Below are 19346 nucleotides of genomic sequence, written 5' to 3' on the forward strand. Positions count from 1 at the left end.
ACGTACGTACGGAGTAGGTATCACATAATTGACATCATACCTTGGTTATATCCCACTTATATTTTCTAAGAATAATAGATAAGAAAAGTTACAATATCCAGCTGGCAAGCCCAGGCGAAGATCTATCTCAACGACTGGCCGTCGGCCGAAGATCGCCTAAAACCGAGACGGATGGAAATCGAAAGGGAGGCCTATGCCCAGCAGAGGGACACGAGGTTATAGGCTTTTATTAATAAATAATCAATCACATCCACGCTTTTACTATAACGTTAAGTGATATTTGCATATTATTTGTTTGACTGATATATCACAAAATGTCATTTATATGCTATACGCAAAGGAGGTTCATTTATTGCAATTGCACATGGCGCATGTCTGGTAACGTACTTGCGCGGGCTTTTTGTATCTAGTAAGCTCTTTAGGAAAATGAGCTTATAGTGAGTATATATGAGTCTATCAACTACTTTTAGTGACCCGATGGGGGCCTACGAGAAACCATTTATATTATATTTGCCGAGAACCACTTTAGTTCGTTCGTTCATCTATTTGTCTCCGTAGTCCGTATCACTAGAATACACGAGAGCGATAGAGAGGCAACGCAATTTGGATTTTTGATGATCGTGGTGGGCCAGTGGGCCCTCTGGGGTCTGGGCCAAAGAGTAAAGTGCCTAAGTATAATGGGCCTTATATATATACTTACCTTACTCTTTGATTAAAAGCAATTAATTCATCTGTCTGTCAGGTGGACATATGACTAGGATTGATAGGTTCTTTCAAAGTACCACAAAGTACTTTCCGAAAAGAAAAACAAATCTTCTGCAACTAAAAGCATGTGGATCAAGTTAGCTATAATTTTTCTTAACACCATATATCTTTTCACTGAAATGGGTAACCGATCGAGTGATGTAGAACTTTCTTTACTGACCCCAGTGGCTATTACATCCGTGTATGTTTTTATGGGAACGCAACTCATCGGCGAGTTATTTAACCATAAGCCGTCCCGGTTCTTCCAGTGCTACGTGCTAATCGTTTGTATAAGTCTTCAAATTTCCCTTGCTGTTATGATTTTAAAGGAATATACCAAGGAATCATCTAAAAAATTACGCGCGGAAAGTGCACGCATGGTCATAACTATATTGATGCCATTTGTACTGATTATGCTCCTTGTTATTGAATTGATTGTAATGGTAATGAACATCTATACTGAGTATGGGGAGGCACATCATTCGGAACAGGATTCAGACAGACGTAACCCTAGAAAACAAACTATCCGTAGGACTTTAAGAAACCTTTTACAAGATTGTGCTGGCTAAGTTAATGTGAAGCTTTAATGATCTGTTTCCATCTTATTTTGTCGTCTACTTTCGTATTTGCAGTACAAAAAGTGCTGAGGCTGACTGAAGTTACCAATATGACTGTTTCTGCCAAAAAAAAAAATTATTTCAGAACATTCAAAATTTCATAAAACATTGTTAGTAAGTACCCTTAGTTATAGCTACATTATAGTACAATAAAATAATTGCAAAAAAATGACTGTCACGCTAAAGAAAAAGTGACTGTGGTCTCCAGGGCCCTAGGCACAAAAGTTTTTCATTGCATATACTCAAGACAAGATTTTGGTCCTACGTGGGCGATCTCGTTGCGAACGCGAACGCCGCGCGCCGTGGGCCCCCGCGCCGCTTCGCTTCGCGTTCGCCTACGTAGTACGATGCGTTACGTAAGTAGGGACACAGCTATACAACAGAATAAGAGATGAATATCATTATCTCATTCTAACCAATAGCTTTGTCCCTACTTACGTATGTAAAACTTACAAGTGTATCTCGGGCCTAAAGGAGAAAGAATCCTGCAATTTTCGAGTTTCGGTTTTCGCGGTAACCCCTCTGATTGCTTTCTTCTATAAAGACAGAAATAAAATTTAATATTACCATCATAGAAATTTTTCAACCTTGACAAACTCCAATATATCTCCAATAAATAAGTACTTATTTTGCGAAGCTAATGACAATTGTCGCAAGAAACACGAAAATTATCAAGAAATTTCGACACAGAACTCATTTCCTGTCTGGTCATGGAGGCCTGTGACGTCAGCAACAGTGATGTCGATAATTGTCACACCTGTCACCATGGTGAAATAGGGGCCAGGTCGCACAGATCCATGACGAATGGTGCAAAATGAAGGAGGCCTATACCCGAAGGGTAGAAAAGGGCTAAAGAGAGAGAGAGAGAGATGAGACGCAATGCACAAATATTGGACAAGTGGAATACCACCCTTATTTATTACCTACATGATAGAAAAACGGTTGTAAAAAAACACAGTTTTACTTAATATACAAATATAATTCAATGATATCCTAGATCTTGTATAACCAGCAATCCATGGCTTGGGAGCTGCATGGGACTTATAGACCGCGGGCCAGGAACAGATTTCCATGACCAATCGCCTCCCGGGCGAAAACTCGTATAGTGGTTAACGGCTATGTATGATGAAAGTTTACTGCCTTTTCGCCGAAAATTGCATTGCAGAATTTCACTTGGCAACCAACTTTTCGCCAAAGTTTCATTTGGCCGAATTTCATTTCCCAACTTTACATAATCCAACCTACCCTCCAATCCAACCTTGTACGTGATTTTCATTTCCCAACTATGGGGTTGCGAAATGAAATGGTTGCGAAATAAAAACTTGCTAAAATTTCATTTGGGAAATGAAACTGATGCCATAAGTTTGTTGGGAAGTGAAATTTGGCGAAAAATATTTTGGCTAAACGGCGGTATCCCATGATGAACCCTCGTGAACGTCAGCTGCCGCTCCGTTGGTGGATTGAGGAGTGGCAGCAAATAAGTCTATAAAAAAATGTAGTCATCGCCTCCCGCTTGATACTTTGTCAGATGATAGTTAAGATGCTATTGTGAATAAACAAAATCGTCAGCTGATTGTATCGCTGTGGAAAGACCGTCAGCTGGTCACATGAACATGTAAAAAAGAAAATTCTTTTCAGTCATCGGCGTCATCGCCTCCCGTGTGATACTTTGTCAGATGATAGTTTAGATGCTATTGTTAATAAAACAAATCTTCAGCCAGTTGTATCGCGGTGGAAAGACCGTGTTACGCGTTTCGGTGGCTGCCATTCCTCAACCCACCAACGGAGCGGCAGCTGACGTTTACGAGGGTTCATCATACATAGCCGTTAACCGCTATACGAGTTTTGGCCCGGGAGGCGATGACTGACGAAATTTGTGCCTGGCCCGCGGTCTATTACAAATTATAATTACATCATTTCCTTAAAGATTGTCAACCCCTATCCTTAATCCTAGAAAAATCTACTAGACATTGGTGAAAAAGAACAAATCAAATCATTTAGTCACAAAATACCAACTTTGAATCATTTCGGGGTGTCAATAAAAATTAGTTATATGTACCTAGTCGGCTCATAAGTTCTGTCACTGGCCTTTAAAATTTAAATTTGGAACTCCTAAAACAAAAACCGTTCTGCATTTGAATTTCGAATCTTTATTAAATATTTGAGTAGTATAATTTTGCAATTTTCTGTTTTCTTCAACATGGAGTGGACGCTTAAAGATAGCCGTACCGCAATAATTGCACTATATCGTTGTGGTCACTCGCCGACTAAAATTTTTAAGCTACTTGAAAATTTAAAATTCTCTCTAAGATTTGTGTATCGTACCATAGAAAGATACAGTGAGGTCTCTAGTTTTAATGACAAGAAAAGAAGCGGTCGTCCGCGTACAGCTAGGACTCCAGCGGTTGTACAAGCAATTAGGGCACGCATTGCCAGAAATCCCGCTAGGAAACAAAAAGTTATGGCCCTCCAGATGGGTTTGAGCAAAAACACGGTGAAAAGAGTGCTTAATCAAGACCTGAGACTTCGTGCTTATAAACGAAAAACTGGCCATCTTCTCAATGGTCGGCTTAAAGCTTTAAGGCTTAAAAGATCTAAAGCTTTATTGAAGAAGTACGCTAAAAATAAGCACCGTTGTATACTGTTTTCGGACGAGAAAATTTTTGACATAGAAGAAAACTGTAATAAACAAAATGATAGAGTGTACGCTCGCAATAGTAAAGAAGCGTCTAATAGCATTCCCCGTATTCAAAGAGGTCATCACCCTTCATCTGTGATGGTTTGGCTGGGAGTTTCTTATGCGGGCGTCACTAGTATGCATTTTTGTGAGAAAGGAGTAAAAACTAGTGCCAAAGTGTACCAAGACACGGTGTTGACTAATATTGTGAAACCACTATCCCATACGATGTTTCTAAACCAGCATTGGGTTTTCCAGCAGGACTCTGCTCCAGCCCATAAGGCAAAGTCTACACAAGCCTGGCTCGCCTCCAATAAAATCGACTTTATACGGCATGAAGATTGGCCCTCCTCTAGCCCAGATCTTAATCCTTTAGACTATAAAATATGGCAGTATTTAGAGGAAAAGGTGTGCTCAAAACCTCATGCAAATCTAGACTCGCTGAAAAAATCTCTTGCTACGGCAGTGGCCAATATCGACATGAAAGTGGTGCGTGAATCCATTGACGACTGGCCACGAAGACTTCAAGCCTGTGTAGATAATTATGGCGGTCATTTTGAATAAATGTTATACATTTAGATTCTCTAGTTTATAAGCTTTCAAACGCTGTACAAATTATACGGAATAAACTTTTGATTTTATTTGATACTATGTATATGACAGAACTTATGAGCCGACTAGGTACCATACCTGTGCTAACTCGGGGCACGTTCTAGGGGTTTGATGTCGATAAGTAAGATGTCTAATTGTCGATATATATTTATACATATGTCACAGAATAACTAATAGTACTACTGTACAGAAAATTCACTCCTTCACAAAAGCCAGGTTTAGGTATAAAATTATACCTACACTCGCCGCCTGCAAGCAAAATTGAAACTTATAACCGCGCACGAACCGTGAATCTTCTTTGCGCGCCGCAGTTTTATGACCGAGCTGTGAGTGTCGGCACGGGGTTGTCACTTGACAAGTTTTTGTACCTATACCTATTGATTTATTATTTTTAAGATAAATATGTAGGAATTACAATCGTTGATTCTGTAAACATTTTTAGCCGGAGATAGTATGTCTGATCCTCACGAAAGTAGGTATGCCACAGCCGTATTCCTTTGAAAATATGTCAGTTAGTTCCAAATATTGTTTCTGGGCGACCAATATTCAATAAATTAAGGATGTTTATTTTAACTAACTATTACAAGTAAAGACTTAGGGAACTAAAGATTTTCAATTTTGCGCGAGCGCCACGTGACACCACTATCGTGCGAGCCGAGCGGCAGCCCACTGCCATACACCTGCCCGGGCTGTGCGCCGGCCAAATATACCTAAACTGCGTAGTGACACCCCCCTGCATATGTGTTCACTGAAAAATCCACGACTACTAAAACGAGGTTCGATATCATGTCCGATATAGAGCCTCTCAAGATAATAAAAGTATACCAATGTAATTTCGATCAAAATCACACTATGAAATCAATTTTAAAATTAAAAGTGTATTTATTTTAAAATCCAGATAAAACAATAATAATCATTTATCTTGAATAACATCTAGATGTTGACAGCAACATCGATATATTTAATTGTTGATAAAGTATTTTGCTATGTCACTTTAGTATAAGTGCCCCAAATTATCCCAGGTTTGGTATGTACATTGAAGAAAGCAAGGTGCTCAGAAATAGGTAAAACATAAAAAAGGTTAACACATTGAAACTTTGAATGTTATTCTTAGTCAACTTTGTTAAAATGAAACTATGTATCAGTAAATCCAGGTAAATGTTTCTAATGAGTTATGGTTGTATGTATTAAATTATCGTCTTTCACTCACTTTAAACTTCTGCTATTTGTTCATAGGCGGGCCGTTCATTAACGGTGGTCGCATCTGACCCATGGGACCCATGGGGCCCATAGGGCCCATACCCATCATCATTGGCGGTCGCATTCCCATCATAGGCGGCATTGGGCCGTGCGGTCCCATCATCATGTGTGGCGCCATCGGTCCTCCGGGACCCATAGCGGGCGGGGGCAACATGCCAGGCGGGCCTCCGGGTGTAGGCACGGGCGGTCGCGGTCCTCCCGGGCCCATTACTGAGGGATCCCATGGCGGGGGAATAGCAGCACCTTTACCGCCAAACGGATTCTGTGCAATCTTTCCAGCTTTAAATGCAGCGGTTGTAGCGTCTATGAGATGTTGAGCTTGCTCCTCCATCCATTTTTGGTAGTAAAATTTCACGTTATCCTTATGCTTTCGGCCGGTACAATGTGTTTTCCTCACACTAGGTGAATCGTGAGTTAAATATGTGTCACAATAATCGCAGTAATACTTTGGCATCTTGTATTACACTAAAGTTTCTATGTATACTGTAATTAACAATTAAAGTGCAACCTAAAATCGCAATCACACTCGACGAAAGAACGCTTGCATTGCAAACACGAATGTCAGTTGAATTGACAGATGGATTTTAGTGTTACCATGTTTATTTTACATTGTATAATGTCCAAATCGTTTATTGGTCACAATCATTGTGTTACAAATAGTACAACATATTAATTATTATTCAATTAAAAGTAAAATTAGACGATAAGAAATTATAATTAAAATTAATTTAATTTACTAGTTTTTGACGAATTAATAAAGCCATAAGTAAACTTATTTGATTAAGTGAAGGAAGAATTAATTTTTATGGTATGTTTAGTGTTATATTGTTAAGGTATAAAAAAATACTTTGTGATATTGTACTCCAAAGTACAATTAGGACCTTGAGCTGTTTAAGTCAAACGGAAAACTGTCTAATTGGAATTGCACTGACTGCTCATTTAAGCGCTATAAGTAGTATTTGAAATATGTCACCGCAAATGAAGTTTGTCTGCACGTGTGACTGGTGTGCTAGATTGATTTGATTGGTTTTTTTTTTCTAGCATTATTGAAATTAATATAACGGGAGCACGGTTCAGTCGTAAATCTCTTTTCCACGTTATCAAATGATTTAGTGTGAACATCACAATGTCGGATATGAAATACATTTTAGTTACCGGAGGAGTGATAAGTGGTGTAGGAAAAGGTGTCATCGCAAGTTCTTTCGGTACTATTTTAAAAAGCTGCGGCATCGACGTGACTTCTATTAAGATCGATCCGTATATTAACATCGACGCAGGCACTTTCTCTCCATACGAGCACGGTAAGTGTGTCCTTTAACGTATTGGAGCGTCGCAGGAAGCTTTCTAAATAAACTGCGTTGCAGCGGATGTATTCTATTTTTGTTTTGTAGGTGAAGTTTACGTATTGGACGACGGTGGGGAAGTGGACCTTGATCTTGGCAACTACGAGCGCTTCCTGGACATCACCTTGCATCGGGACAATAACATAACAACAGGGAAGATATATCAGCAGGTGATTGAGCGCGAACGCCGCGGTGACTACCTCGGCAAAACAGTTCAGGGTACGCATCATAAATTCTGAGAATACAAATATTCCTAAGTATGCTTATTGGATTAGATAGTGTAGGTTAATATGATGAATTTTAGAAGGTTCATTTGAGTCATGTCTCATTTAAATTATCAACACATCTTTAGAGGAAACTACAGACAAAACCACTTAAAATGTCATCATAGGGACCAATGAATTTTGGTTGCTGCAACCAATAATTTGACAAATTAGAAAGAAGTGCCTTTCAATCATAAAAATGAATCCATTCCATATAAAAAAAAATATATATATATATTCCAACAAGAAGCTAAACCAAAATATTCAAAGAAAATTTCTAAAAAATCTAACAATTTATTATATTGTTACTTTAGTTATTCCCCATATAACTGATGCCATACAAGAATGGGTGCAACGTGTAGCCCACATCCCAGTCACCGCAGAGAACACCCCTCCTCGAGTCTGCATTGTAGAACTTGGTGGGACTATTGGTGACATAGAGGGCATGTCATTTGTGGAGGCTTTTAGGCAGTTTCAATTCCGAGTGAAGAGAGAAAACTTCTGCTGTGCTCATGTTTCTCTAATACCAATGGTAAGTAAAAAAAATATTTTTGGTGTTTATTGGAAAAAGAGACCTCAGTGCGTCTGTTAATAAGGTTTTTTCCGCCTTGCAGAAAAGTTTTCTGATATCTCTTTTCTCAGACTAAACATTCTTGCATGTAATTTGTAAAGATTAATTATATTATTTTTTTGGTAGGTACTAGAAACATAATCAACTGCTATGAAATATGTTTGCTAACAATTCAATAGAATCTGATTAACACTGTTTTTGTAATTGTCATATTACAAAGACAGTGTTCAATTCCACTAATCACATTAAATAGGCACTGAAGGGCTATCCATTTTTATCAAGTCATCATTACCTCCTAAAGGGGCCCACTGACTATCAGTCCGCCGGACGATATCGGCCTGTCAGTTGTTCGGAACTGTCAAATTTTTGTTCTAACTGACAGGCCGATATCGTCCGGCGGACTAATAGTCAGTGGGCCCCTTTAGTGGCTTTTACATGTTTTTTTTTGTAACATGTGTGTGTTATTGTATAAAACCTTGTCCTTTTAAAAACAAATTCTAACATAACTTTTAAAATGACCTTTATCAGTCTGTCGGTCTGTCACATGTAATGTAACATAAACAAATTATTTATGAAACTAATTTAGACAAGCAACATTATATTTTTCCATACCATGATAGCAAATAATTAATTACCATGGAATATGCTATATTCTGGAAACATTTCTATCATTCCCAAATAAATTGGATGGTAGTGAAACTTGCTAACAACTGCAAAAATTTTAAACAAAATTTGTTGTTCATTTTCCATTAATTAGAACAACACAGGAAGCCAGTTTTACCGGATAAAAGTATTGTTTGTCATGAATATTAAATACATTGTAATTAATTCCTTAAACACATTACACAGCTAATGGTCTATGTTTAAATTGTATTTTTCCCAGACACGGCCATTTGCTGCTTTTGGACAACAAGTAAAGTTTAATGTTGGCATTTGCATGCACTTGCACTTAACATGTATATTGCACACATGTTAGATAATTATAGTAGAATTTATTAAATGGTGCCAAGTAGAAGTAGTTTGGTGTAGATTAGTATTATATATAGGTTTGGTGTGTATTATTTGGCATATGAATATTATACATAGTATACATATTAATAACGAAACTTCCGTGAGACATAGACATATTAAATATATTAATAACGGGTCACTCACGTGTTTCAAGTCGAAAACGCTCGACATGTTTCACTCCGTACCGAGGAGCGTCATCAGGAGCTTGCGTCCGTCGTAAAACACGTGAGTGACCCGTTATTAATACATAGTATACATACTTATATTATTTGTTAAATCACATATTGTTTGATATTAAACACAAGCACATAAATATAAAAACCGGCCAAGTGCGAGTTGGACTCTCGTTTCAAGGGTTCCGTACAGTACACAATTTTTTATGTGAAACATGAATGAAATGTCTTTAAAAAACCCGTAGGGGTCAGATCAAAAACGAAGTAATTAAGTCTGACTCACGCTTGACTGCACATTTCTAATAGGTTTTCCTGTCATCTATAGGTAAAGAACTATTATGTGTATTTTTTTTTAAATTTTAGACCCAGTAGTTTTGGAGATAAAAGGGAGGGGGGGAATGGTCATTTTTTGCCTATTGTCTTGAATAACTTCTAAACTGTTTATACTTAAATTAATAAAAAATATATTTGAGATACTCACAATGAGCTCTTTCATTTGATATGTAACATGATATAGTTTGAAAAACTTTATTTTTTAATTTTCTCATTTACCCCGTAAAAGTGGCCCCCATGTTTAAAATTAGTTTGTTTACGTTACATGTCTGTCTTTGGGTCACAAACTTACATATGTATTGTATACCAAATTTCAACTTAATTGGTCCAGTAGTTTCAGAGAAAATAGGCTGTGACAGACGGACAGACAGACAGACGCACGATAGATCCCACGGGTTCCGTCTTTTTTTCCTTTTGAGGTACGGAACCCTAAAAATTCAAGAATTCTATTTTTTATCTATAAAGTTTAATGTTATTTTTTTATTGAATGCAAGAAGAACCTATTTCCGGGGCCACATGGGGGCCACACCAACGGGAAAAGGCGGGAAACGCCGTTGATTATCGCGATAATCCCAGTGTGGCCGTATAGTTTGTCAAAGGACTGTCTCATTTCAAACAATCTCTGTCATCAATCATACTATCTTTGTCTTACACTAGAAAAAAGAAACCCACCCAGAAGAAACACACCTAAAAGAAAAAAATGAGTATAGTTTTTTTTGTCCCTTTTTACTGACAATTTGGTTTGACCAAATTAACGCGATATTTAACGCGTTTCCCGTTAGTGTGGCCCCAGCATAAAATGAAAATGAAAAAAATGAAAAATGAAAAAAGTTTATTGTGCAACAGTATACAATAAATCACGGCCCTGTGTCCTGAGCTAGGAAACCCTGTGTTACAGGACCCAGTTTCGTTATACTAGTTTCTTAATATAGGTATATATTGGTACAAATTGTACAGAGAGTTACTTTGAAACTTACAGATAGCTGTGCATACTTTAACATATATGTTGCTGCGTGTGAGCGAGTGTTTGTTTGTATGTGTGTGTGTGTGTGTGTGTGTGTGTGTGTGTGTGTGTGTGTGTGTGTGTGTGTGTGTGTGTGTGTGTGTGTGTGTGTGTGTGTGTGTGTGTGTGTGTGTGCGTGTGTTAGTGTGTAAAAATGCCTACTAAAAAGTTTATAATAAGAGGATAATTACTTCTTAATTATTATTTTTTTATTTTATAAAATATATATATTTTTTAATAAAAGTAAGTGTAGTTAAAAAATGTGAACAATACATATATGTCTTTTATACTTCATTCACTAAACAAAACGATTCATCTTATTTAAATAGGTATGATATTGTGAGATTTGTGTTGCCTTAACCCTTAAATGCATATTGTTGCCAAATGTATACAAAGCATTGGACAGCTCACGGACTCAACAGAAAAAAGCTTAAGTTTCTAAACGCACCTTTAAACCAAACCAAAAATGAAAAATCATGCATTTAAGGGTTAAATACATAACCCTTTGCTTTTCCCCTCATTCAGTTTGAACATGATTCAGTATTTACAGTCTCATTACTTGAATAAAATAGAGAAGAAAAGAACAGTATATGTTTAGAATTCTGATTCCATTTACCTTTACATTTATTATTTCTACAACTAAACTACATAAGACGGAACATATGCTTATTTTGTACAAACTTACAAAGGATCAAAAGAAGAGCTTTAAATTAAAGAGTTTGATGCAGCAAATGTAAAACTACACTATGTTAGCGCAAGATATGATTGGACTATTTAGACTGATCCATAAAAGCTTGATATTTATGCCTCTTGAGTCATATGTCATAAAAAGTATCTGATAAATCTTTGCATAGTAAACACCTATAAAAGTAATTCTCTATTTTTCTAGCCAAAATCAACAGGAGAGCCGAAGACAAAGCCAACACAGTCTTCAGTGCGAGAACTGCGTGGTCTGGGCCTGTCGCCAGACCTGATACTGTGTCGCTCTGAGAAGCCTATCAACCACACCGTGAAGGAGAAGATATCTAATTTCTGCCACGTGGCCCCGGATCAGGTGAGATACATACCTTCTTTTAATCTACGCAACGTAAAATCTAGTGTAAGCAGAGGATGCTTGTTCGTTTTCCAGCCCCGGGCCATAGTATACCAACAAACCCACACGCACTTGTTTAGGAAGCAAGGAACGAAACTATGAAAACGGATTATATCGCGTATATTGAATTTATAATACATCCCGACGTTTCGAACCCGTTGTCACCCGTTGACCACGAACGCTGTAAAGGCTTCGAAACGTCGGGATGTATTATAAATTTAATATACGCGATATAATCCGTTTTCATAGTTTTATTTCATTAATGAACATAATGATTTATTGTAATTTTAATTCTAGACATAATTTGTTTTCATTATCAATTATGTGATGATAATAATAATATATGTAATATTTTAAGAATATTATGAATAAATGAGTATGAGTATGAGTATAAACAGGGCAAAGTATGTTATCTTCGTACAACGCACCGCGCGCGACTTGTATGTGTGCGCCACAGTATCTATGCGTCGCCGCACGCACACACGCGCAAAATCTCGACCTGTTTCTCAGAGCGCCAGTAGAGATTTTGTTTGAGTGTGCGTGCGGCGACGCATAGATACTGTGGCGCACACATACAAGTCGCGCGCGGTGCGTTTGTATGAAGATAACATACTTTGCCTTGTTTATACTATGCCCGGGCACTGGAGGCCTTGGTAATTTTTTCTCTTGTATATGATATATATTTCGTTTATACTTCTTAGAGTTCTTTTAGTATGTTTTTTTCTTTATTTTTATTTATTCACCTACAACATCGTCATTTGTTGCCTATAGTTGTTCTCTCTATATAACGAAAACTCTATAGCGTCAAAAAACCGGCCAAGTGCGGTCGGACTCGCGCACGAAGGGTTCCGTATTATGCCATTACTTAAAAAACGGCAAAAAAATCACGTTTGTTGTATGGAAACCCCACTTAAATATTTATTTTATTCTGTTTTTAGTATTTGTTCTTATAGCAGCAACAGAAATGACATCATCTGTGAAAATTGGCCTGGTGACCGACCGACAGACAGACAGACGGCGGAGTCTTAGTAATAGGGTCCCGTTTTTACCCTTTGGGTCCGGACCCCTTGAGTGTCGCTATAGAGTGTAATTGAGTGTAAATGTTTTTTAATCAGTAATTTTTCATATTTTTTTGTAAATGACGAAGTATAAATACAGATCTCAGAACCACTATATATGTCTTTTTGTATATATATTTCTCCTAATCTAATTACCCCTAGCATGGGAGGCATTTATTTAATATATCAAATCTATTTAAATTGTGTAGGTAATCTGCATCCACGACTTGACTTCAGTATACCACGTGCCCCTGCTGATGGAAGCACAAGGCGTCGTCACGTACCTGAACGAGCGGCTGCAGCTCAACATCTCCATGCCCAGGCCCGGCAGGTTAGTGAACGTTGTAATTACCTATCAAGTAAGAAAAAAAAAAGAAGGACCTATACTTGTTGAATTAAATTTTTCTTGATTTTTACCCTTTGAACGGGACATTACCGCACGCGTCAGTTGATGTCTTTAGCGGTCAAAGGACATAGGCAGCTCTCCACATTTATTGATTCGTACATTTATCTCAGTTACTTCATTCGCGTTCATTTACGCTTCCTCCCCGGGGGGGTGGATAAAATTATATATGTTAATCAATCTAGTTCAATGTGAAGTACATGCCAAAATACATCAAAATCGGGTTAGCTGTGAAAAGATAAGACGGACAGAGTAACTTTTGAATTCGTAATACATATTAATATTTATTTTTTATTCCATCCTCTCGTTAATGATTTAAAAGGAGGCAAACAAACCTCGCACATCATTAACCTACATTTTAACAATAGCTTAACGGGTATCATAACGTTACCTAGTTTCTAAACTACTTTTGTTTTCCAGATTCATGCAAAAGTGGCGCAATCTAGCCAAACGCGTAGACAACTTACGGAAAGAAGTCAACATAGCTTTAGTCGGCAAATACACTAAACTAGAAGACAGCTACGCAAGTGTAACTAAAGCTTTACAACACGCCTGTATCGCTGCTAGTAGCAAATTAAATCTGACGTATATAGAAGCTGTGTCTTTGGAGCGGCAGACGAAAATTGACGACCCGGTTAGCTATCATAAGGCATGGCAGGATCTTTGCAAAAGCGAGTAAGTAAAACACATCAATTAAGAAGTCACAAAGAAAGCAAGGGCGTTAACAGACGCTAGTAAATAGAAGACTAACAAAGAAATTACTCGTACATATGTATAACGCCATTGTTGTAGATGGCGCTATTTACTATTTTAGTTTAGTGCATATGAAAACTGCCATAATTATAATTTTTAAACATAAAATTGGACTAGCCGGAACGCACACATAAGACAATTAAAGCATAAAAACAGCAATTTAGGAATATATTTTATTTATATATGTATGTATAGGGCCAATTAGTGAACTGTGAGGGCACAGGAAAGTGCAACACGTTTTGTGCACCAATGAATTATTCCCAATTTATTGGACTGTGGTTATATATTTGGAAAGTACCGAACTTACGTATTTGCTGAGCCAGCACAGCTTGTGGTCAGCCTCGAATAGGATGCAGCATTAGTGCTAACACAAGTTGCATCCCACAAGGCAGCGCGCCCTCCGCCATGGAACTACTTATCATACTAATTAACATATTTCTCCACAGTGGCGTCATAGTCCCCGGTGGATTCGGCCAAAGAGGCATGGAAGGCAAGATCGAGGCCTGCCAATGGTGCCGCGAAACACAAAAACCCTTCCTAGGCATATGTCTCGGCCTCCAAGCGTCCGTCATCGAATTTGCGAGAAACGTTCTCGGTCTGAAGGGGGCTAATAGTACAGAAGTGAATCCGCAGTGTGAAGATAAGCTGGTGATAGACATGCCGGAACACCATCCGGGGAATATGGGGGGCACTATGAGGCTGGGAAAGAGGAAGACTTATTTGGAGCCTAGTCTAATAAGTAAGTTGGTAAAACGCTTGGAAGCACTGCACTCCCGCAGCTCGGCCTTCGGCCTCGCTTTTAAATTACTTGGGGTTGACACGCTTGGGAATTCGTAATATGTCTGGACTGTAAGTGTCCATCATCGAATTTGTCAGACACACCATCCGGGGAATATGGGAGGCACTATGTGGCTGGGGAAGAGGAAAACTTATTTGGAGCTTAGTCTAATAAGTAAGTTAGTTATTCAGTGTGTTTAGACTTGCTGGTTATCTGTGCAAAAATGGCGCCCACTGCTATGGCTTAGCCGTCGCTATATTCAAATTAGAATCCAACCACAATCGACAGACTGCTCACTCAGTAGAGAACTATGTATGAAACTTTCCAGACATTTCAATTTTGCGAAAATTTTACTGTGACAGGCAACCACGAAATTTTACACATTTACTTCCTTCTATTCACACAACCATTAACCTATTTTACATTTATTTCCAGCTCAATTATACAAACGCGACGTGATTGAGGAGCGCCACCGGCACCGGTACGAAGTCAACCCGGAGTACATCGAGCGTCTAGAAGCCGGCGGACTCAGATTCGTCGGCAAAGACGAGTCCAAGACCCGTATGGAGGTCGCCATGGTCGAGAACCACCCGTACTATGTGTCGGTGCAGTTTCATCCGGAGTACCTGTCGCGCCCGCTGTCGCCCAGTCCACCGTTCCTTGGGTGAGTACACACACACACACACACACACACACACACACACACAAGGCACCGGTACGAGATGAATCCCAATACATCGAGTACAATTACAATACAAACATGCTATTATTAAAACTAAGGTTTGCGTGAAAAATTACTTCATATTAACTTGAAGAATTTGTATTTTTCCAGACTAATACTCGCGTCGCTGGGTAAACTCAAGAACTACATGTCTAAAGGGTGTCGGCTGAGTCCCAGGAACCTGTCTGACGTCAGTTCTGGTGAGTGTTGTAAGTAAAACTTGTTGTGGCAAGTAAAACTGTACAAACTTGAAAGTTCACCACGTATACTTAGTGTGAGTAGTATTGAATAGATCAAGAACAGACTACCTAATGCCGCCTGAGTCGTTGACCAATAGGGAATATTACTGCAATGTTCTGCCACCAGAGTGCAGGACTAGCCTTTTTAGTAAACCATAGAGTAACTTATACATACTGTACCTTTAACAGGTTTTTAACAAATTTACAGAGATAATAAAATATGACATTGATGCAGCAAGGCGATTTGTTTACAGAGGACCTACCGGGAAACGCGAATCCGAAATTTCGCTATCTGCCTCTTTATCGCTCGAAATTTTCTTGTTTTACAATAGTTTCAGATTGTGGTAGTGGCGCCCTGGCGCCCCCTACGCAGAGTTTCGCGTAATATTCCCTATTTGAGTAGCTAAATGTCACAACCTTCTGTTCTTTAGTACTAAATTATGTGATGTATTTCATGTATTAAATTACCTACAAGTACCTATTTTACGTTCAAATGTATATGATGTTCGTTTATGGATTATATTTTATACATGTTGCGGTAGTAACATGGTCGGGTTTTATTCACTCGCTCTTAAATACTTGTTAGAACGTGACAGGCATGGTGACAGACTATCAAAACGCGACCATGCTACCGCCATTGGTCAAGTTTAATTATCAATACTTTAGCACTGAATATTTGAATTAATAAATAAATTTTTCTTATTAAGTGTTCTCTATATTTCCAGATGAAGAAGACGACATATCCCTCTCATCTCTTAGCCTAACAGAAGAAAAAACAACTATTGAAAACGGAAAACCGAAACAGGTTAATGGAGTAGCTAACTAAAAATAAGATAAATTACTTATGTTTAAGTAGTTATTTTGGTTTCACAAATAACAATCACTTTTTTAAACGTTCACGACTCATCGTGAACTTAGTATAAGCTTAACTTTGGAGCAGTTACATTTATGTTTAAGTTTTCTAGTCGATATTATACAGCATAATATGGATTTTTAGTTTTTAACACTACTTAAGCTGAAACAAGCACCTACAATACAATGTATCTTATTACTAATGTTTTATACTCAAGCGAAGTATTTTTAGTATGTATTATGTTGTATAGTATTTGACATTCGCCAAAATGAATCTATAAATAAACTTTTTCTACTCGTCGAGTATAATCTGTGTATTACAACGTCGCATGCAACACTACAACCTTACTCTTTTCAACGTTGGATAGTCTATGGCACTTCCGACTCAAGCATAAGAATTTTATCGATACGGTTTAGTCAATTATAAAAATTTTGAAAATAGAACTTCATACATTTCAGTAAAATATTTCTTGTTTAAGGAGACTCGATTCAATGCAAATTAGCCTACTTAAACACGCTGCTGCGTCGTATCTGCTTTGTGATTGGTTGGCCAACAATTGCTTCATATATCATAAACGCGCATGTGACACCCTTCATATAGCAACATCCATATCCTACGAAAACCGCTTAGCGTTGCTTGTTAGTCTCCATAGGCTACGGTGGCCAAAATGGAGAAAAAAAACTGTTTTGAAATTGAATTTAGCGCGGAGCAGGTACCAGGGCCTCATGAGTTACGAGGAGGTGTCGTTGACCAACCCGCCGGGGGCGCCGGGCCCGGCGGCCGGTGCGCGTACGAGTATGAAGGTATCGCGGGCCGCGGCAGCTCGCGTATCTTAGCTGTATACTTTTGGTTTGTTTACTTAAGTTACTTAAGTATATGATTCTACTAGTTGAAAGTATTATTTTTTTGTCTCGTAGAAAAAGTATTGTATACAATAGTGATATAATCAAGCTCTTCAATCTCGTACCTTAACTTAAGCAACTCAGCAAGCTTCGTTGCTTAAACACGTTACTCGACTGAAAAGCTCTCTATTATATCACGATTGTATAAAATACTATTTCGAAATAATATGCATTATTATGATTTCCGTTCATCAAGCAATTTATAACATATAATGTGTTTAATTTTGGTTAAGACATATTTCAATAACTTTATTTTCTATCATGCATGAATACGTGTAGCACGTAAGCCATAATATAAGCTTAAGAATATTTTTTTTAGAAACTAATTTTTATATTGACAAAATCCTTATAATACGCTAGCTGAATTGAGCTGAAGTTTGTAACAGTTGATATAAAAAGTATGCATAGTTAAAGCGCATCCAGATGTCGCCAAAGACGCAAGTACTATTACAGCCCCGCCATAGGTGGGAACGAAAGGTCGGATAGCTGTTTCTCACTCTTACCTATGGCCACCGCAAGTCGTGGTCGAGCCGTTAGCGAACAGCGAACGAATAGGGTTCGTCACAAGATCTGGGCGCACCTTCAAATGTTTTTCTTTAGAAATGATTAAAAGTAACTGCCATTTCGTATCATCAACCTTGTTAGTGCTTATTATTATTATACTCTATTTTACTAACCATAAATTACTGGAATGAAGATTTATCTTTCTATTTATAACAATGCAACATCGCGATCTTATTTTGTATATTTCATTCCTTAACAATTTAAATAAATCAGAAATTTATAAACAAGTTTGGGAACAAATCAAATTATTTTATTAAATATTTTGATTTGTTTTTTTTTTTAAGTAGTCACACTACTATATATAAATTAAAAACTGTAATAGATGTCATATATTAAAGAAAAAGTGACGAAGCCCTCCAGTGGTGAAGGCCGGATTCAAAGCGGCGTCTTTAGCTATCGCGGCTAACGCCATGAACCCCTAGGCCACCCCGCCGCCGAAAGACGCCGGTTCGAATCCGGCCTTCACCACTGGAGGGCTTCGTCACTTTTTCTTTAATATATGACATCTATTACAGTTTTCAGAAATTTATAGTTTAAAAAGTAGAGTATAGGTAAATTGAATGATTATTAGTTTTGTCTAAAGGGGCCCACTGACTATCAGTCCGCCGGACGATATCGGCCTGTCAGTTAGAACAAAAATTTGACAGTTGCGAACAACTGACAGGCCGATATCGTCCGGCGGACTGATAGTCAGTGGGCCCCTTAAGTTGTGATTGTTATTTGTGATTATAATGTTATAATTATAAATGTTTGTGATTACATGGCTGTTGTAATGCGCAATTGAAGATGGATATAAATATATTTCTAAAAATATATAGATTATAGCACTGTTTGGAATGTTCTAGTGACAGAAAAACATATTTTGTATATGGTTTTTAATGAAGGTTGCTATATAATATATGATAATATAAACCTTCAATTAATGAAATGATGTAAATCATTTATTTTTGATTGTGCTTGATGTTATGTAAAATGTTTTAAATATAAATGTTAGTTATTTAATGTGAAAATGAAACCAGTGCAAATAATTACAATATATAATGACTATCATTTTACAGCTTTGAAAATAAATTACTTGGTTGTATTTGCGCAAACGAAGTTCTGCATCTCTTTTCTTTTTTTTTTTTGTAGGAAAGAGATGCTGGCAATTGGGCATATTATAGCTAAGTGAGTTGGCCAGAAGGTCTCAAAAACAAAAAGTGTATAAGATATTAAGATTCAATCAAAATTAGCTCCAATTCCTAAAAACCTTCCTAAGCAAATGGGTACACGAGCATTCCATGAGTGTTTACTATTCGAATACTTGTAATACCTAATATTAATGTTTCATGCGAATAAATAATTTTGCTGTGCAAAGTGTCTTGTATTATTTTTA

At 37.7% G+C, this 19346-nt stretch overlaps 3 protein-coding genes across 6 annotated transcripts in view; 1 reads left to right on the top strand and 2 right to left on the bottom strand.

Annotated features, from left to right (window-relative positions):
* Positions 1 to 19346, bottom strand: part of LOC134743744 (uncharacterized) — a 467732-nt gene that overhangs the window by 231086 nt on the left and 217300 nt on the right. The gene's annotated exons all lie outside the window — the stretch shown is intronic.
* LOC134743685 (U1 small nuclear ribonucleoprotein C) lies at positions 4732 to 6483 on the bottom strand. Its single transcript, XM_063677282.1, has one exon. It carries the CDS (start codon positions 6362 to 6364, stop codon positions 5873 to 5875), a length of 492 nt encoding a protein of 163 aa, XP_063533352.1. The 5' UTR covers positions 6365 to 6483; the 3' UTR covers positions 4732 to 5872.
* On the top strand, positions 6869 to 17794 carry LOC134743735 (CTP synthase). Of its 4 annotated transcripts, none has more exons than XM_063677360.1 (11): positions 6869 to 7211; positions 7302 to 7472; positions 7831 to 8048; positions 8971 to 9000; positions 11497 to 11661; positions 12968 to 13089; positions 13582 to 13836; positions 14361 to 14653; positions 15128 to 15356; positions 15525 to 15622; positions 16378 to 17794. In XM_063677360.1, the coding sequence occupies exons 1-11, from the start codon at positions 7037 to 7039 to the stop codon at positions 16476 to 16478; spliced, it is 1857 nt and encodes a 618-aa protein (XP_063533430.1). In that variant the 5' UTR covers positions 6869 to 7036; the 3' UTR covers positions 16479 to 17794. The 4 variants fall into 4 exon arrangements, with proteins under 4 accessions (XP_063533430.1, XP_063533431.1, XP_063533432.1 ...); XM_063677361.1 differs by having other exon boundaries at positions 6870 to 7211; positions 15525 to 15613; XM_063677362.1 differs by lacking the exon at positions 8971 to 9000 and having other exon boundaries at positions 6872 to 7211.

This window comes from Cydia strobilella, chromosome 8 (assembly GCF_947568885.1).
Source record: "Cydia strobilella chromosome 8, ilCydStro3.1, whole genome shotgun sequence".
NCBI classification, from domain to species: domain Eukaryota; kingdom Metazoa; phylum Arthropoda; class Insecta; order Lepidoptera; family Tortricidae; genus Cydia; species Cydia strobilella.